Source organism: Octopus bimaculoides, chromosome 13 (assembly GCF_001194135.2).
Source record: "Octopus bimaculoides isolate UCB-OBI-ISO-001 chromosome 13, ASM119413v2, whole genome shotgun sequence".
Classification (NCBI taxonomy): domain Eukaryota; kingdom Metazoa; phylum Mollusca; class Cephalopoda; order Octopoda; family Octopodidae; genus Octopus; species Octopus bimaculoides.
The window spans coordinates 6,435,643-6,436,788 of NC_068993.1; the positions used below are offsets into that span (position 1 = coordinate 6,435,643).

Sequence of the window (1,146 nt, forward strand, 5' to 3'; positions counted from 1 at the left end):
CTGTAACCAGCTCTGGTTCTATGGTACAAATGTCTTATTTTCATAAGTATTTAATTAAAAATCTTCCACCAAACCTTAGTCATAATATATGTTCCTAACACTAGCTTAATGATAACAAAGTTATTTTATTAAATTCTTTGTTATATTTAAAATTAATTGAAAGAAACAGAGAGCATCTCAAAATAAATGTAGCAACGAAAGGGTTAAATAATAATTGGAAGTGCATTGTGACCAGTGATGTATAACATCTGATAGTCTGGCCAATACAGGTGATACAATCACAAACACACACACACACACAATGGGCTTCTTTTTGATGTCTGTCAACCAATTCTACCCACAAGGTTTTGGCATAAATAAAAAAAAACAATTAACAGAATACAAAACAAACACAACCAGTGAAACAAACCTTTAGTTCGAGTTCAATCTGACCCTCCTGTTGTTCCCTCATGATTTGCGAAAGTGAGTCAGGGGTGGCAGATGATGATAATGGTATGTTTGGCACTTCCTGGAAGTCTGTTGCATCGTCCGCAAACTCCGAAAGTGGTAAATTACCATTTCGTCTATTTTTAGCATCTGAGAAAAACAAAAAAAAAAAAAAAGACAATAATTAGTACATGGTTTGAAATGCTGAGACAAGGCCAGAAATCTGAGGGGAAGGGCTAAGTTGATATCAACCTCAGTACATGACTGGTATCTATATTTTATTAAGGCTGTGAGCTGACAGAATCATTAGCACGCCGGGCGAAATGCTTAGTGGTATTTCGATTGTCTTCCTGTTCTGAGTTCAAATTTCGCCGAGGTCAACTTTGCCTTTTGCCCTTTTGGGAGTCGATAAATTAAGTACCAGTTGCGTACTGGGGTCAATCTAATCGACTGGGCCCCTCCCCAAAGATTTTGGGCCTTGTGCCTATAGTAGAAAGGATTATTATCCTGCCGAGGTCAACTTTGCTTTACATCCTTTTGGGGTCAATAAAGGTCAATGTAATTGACTAGTCTCCTCCCCCAAAATTTCAGGCCTTGTGCCTTTAGTAGAAAGAATTATTATTATTATTATTATTATTATTGCTGGCAGATTCATTAGCATGTTAGACAAAATGCTTAGCAGCATTTCTTCCAACTCTTCACATTTCAAGTTCAAATCCT

At 36.8% G+C, this 1,146-nt stretch overlaps 1 protein-coding gene across 4 annotated transcripts in view; it reads right to left on the reverse strand.

The window, feature by feature from the left end:
- LOC106869269 (NEDD4-binding protein 2) overlaps positions 1-1,146 on the reverse strand; it is a 49,429-nt gene that overhangs the window by 9,256 nt on the left and 39,027 nt on the right. For all 4 annotated transcript variants that reach the window (XM_014914936.2, XM_014914937.2, XM_052972312.1 and 1 more), the window contains one exon: positions 410-576. In XM_014914936.2, the coding sequence (XP_014770422.1) occupies positions 410-576 (167 nt within the window). The remainder of the gene's footprint in view (positions 1-409; positions 577-1,146) is intronic.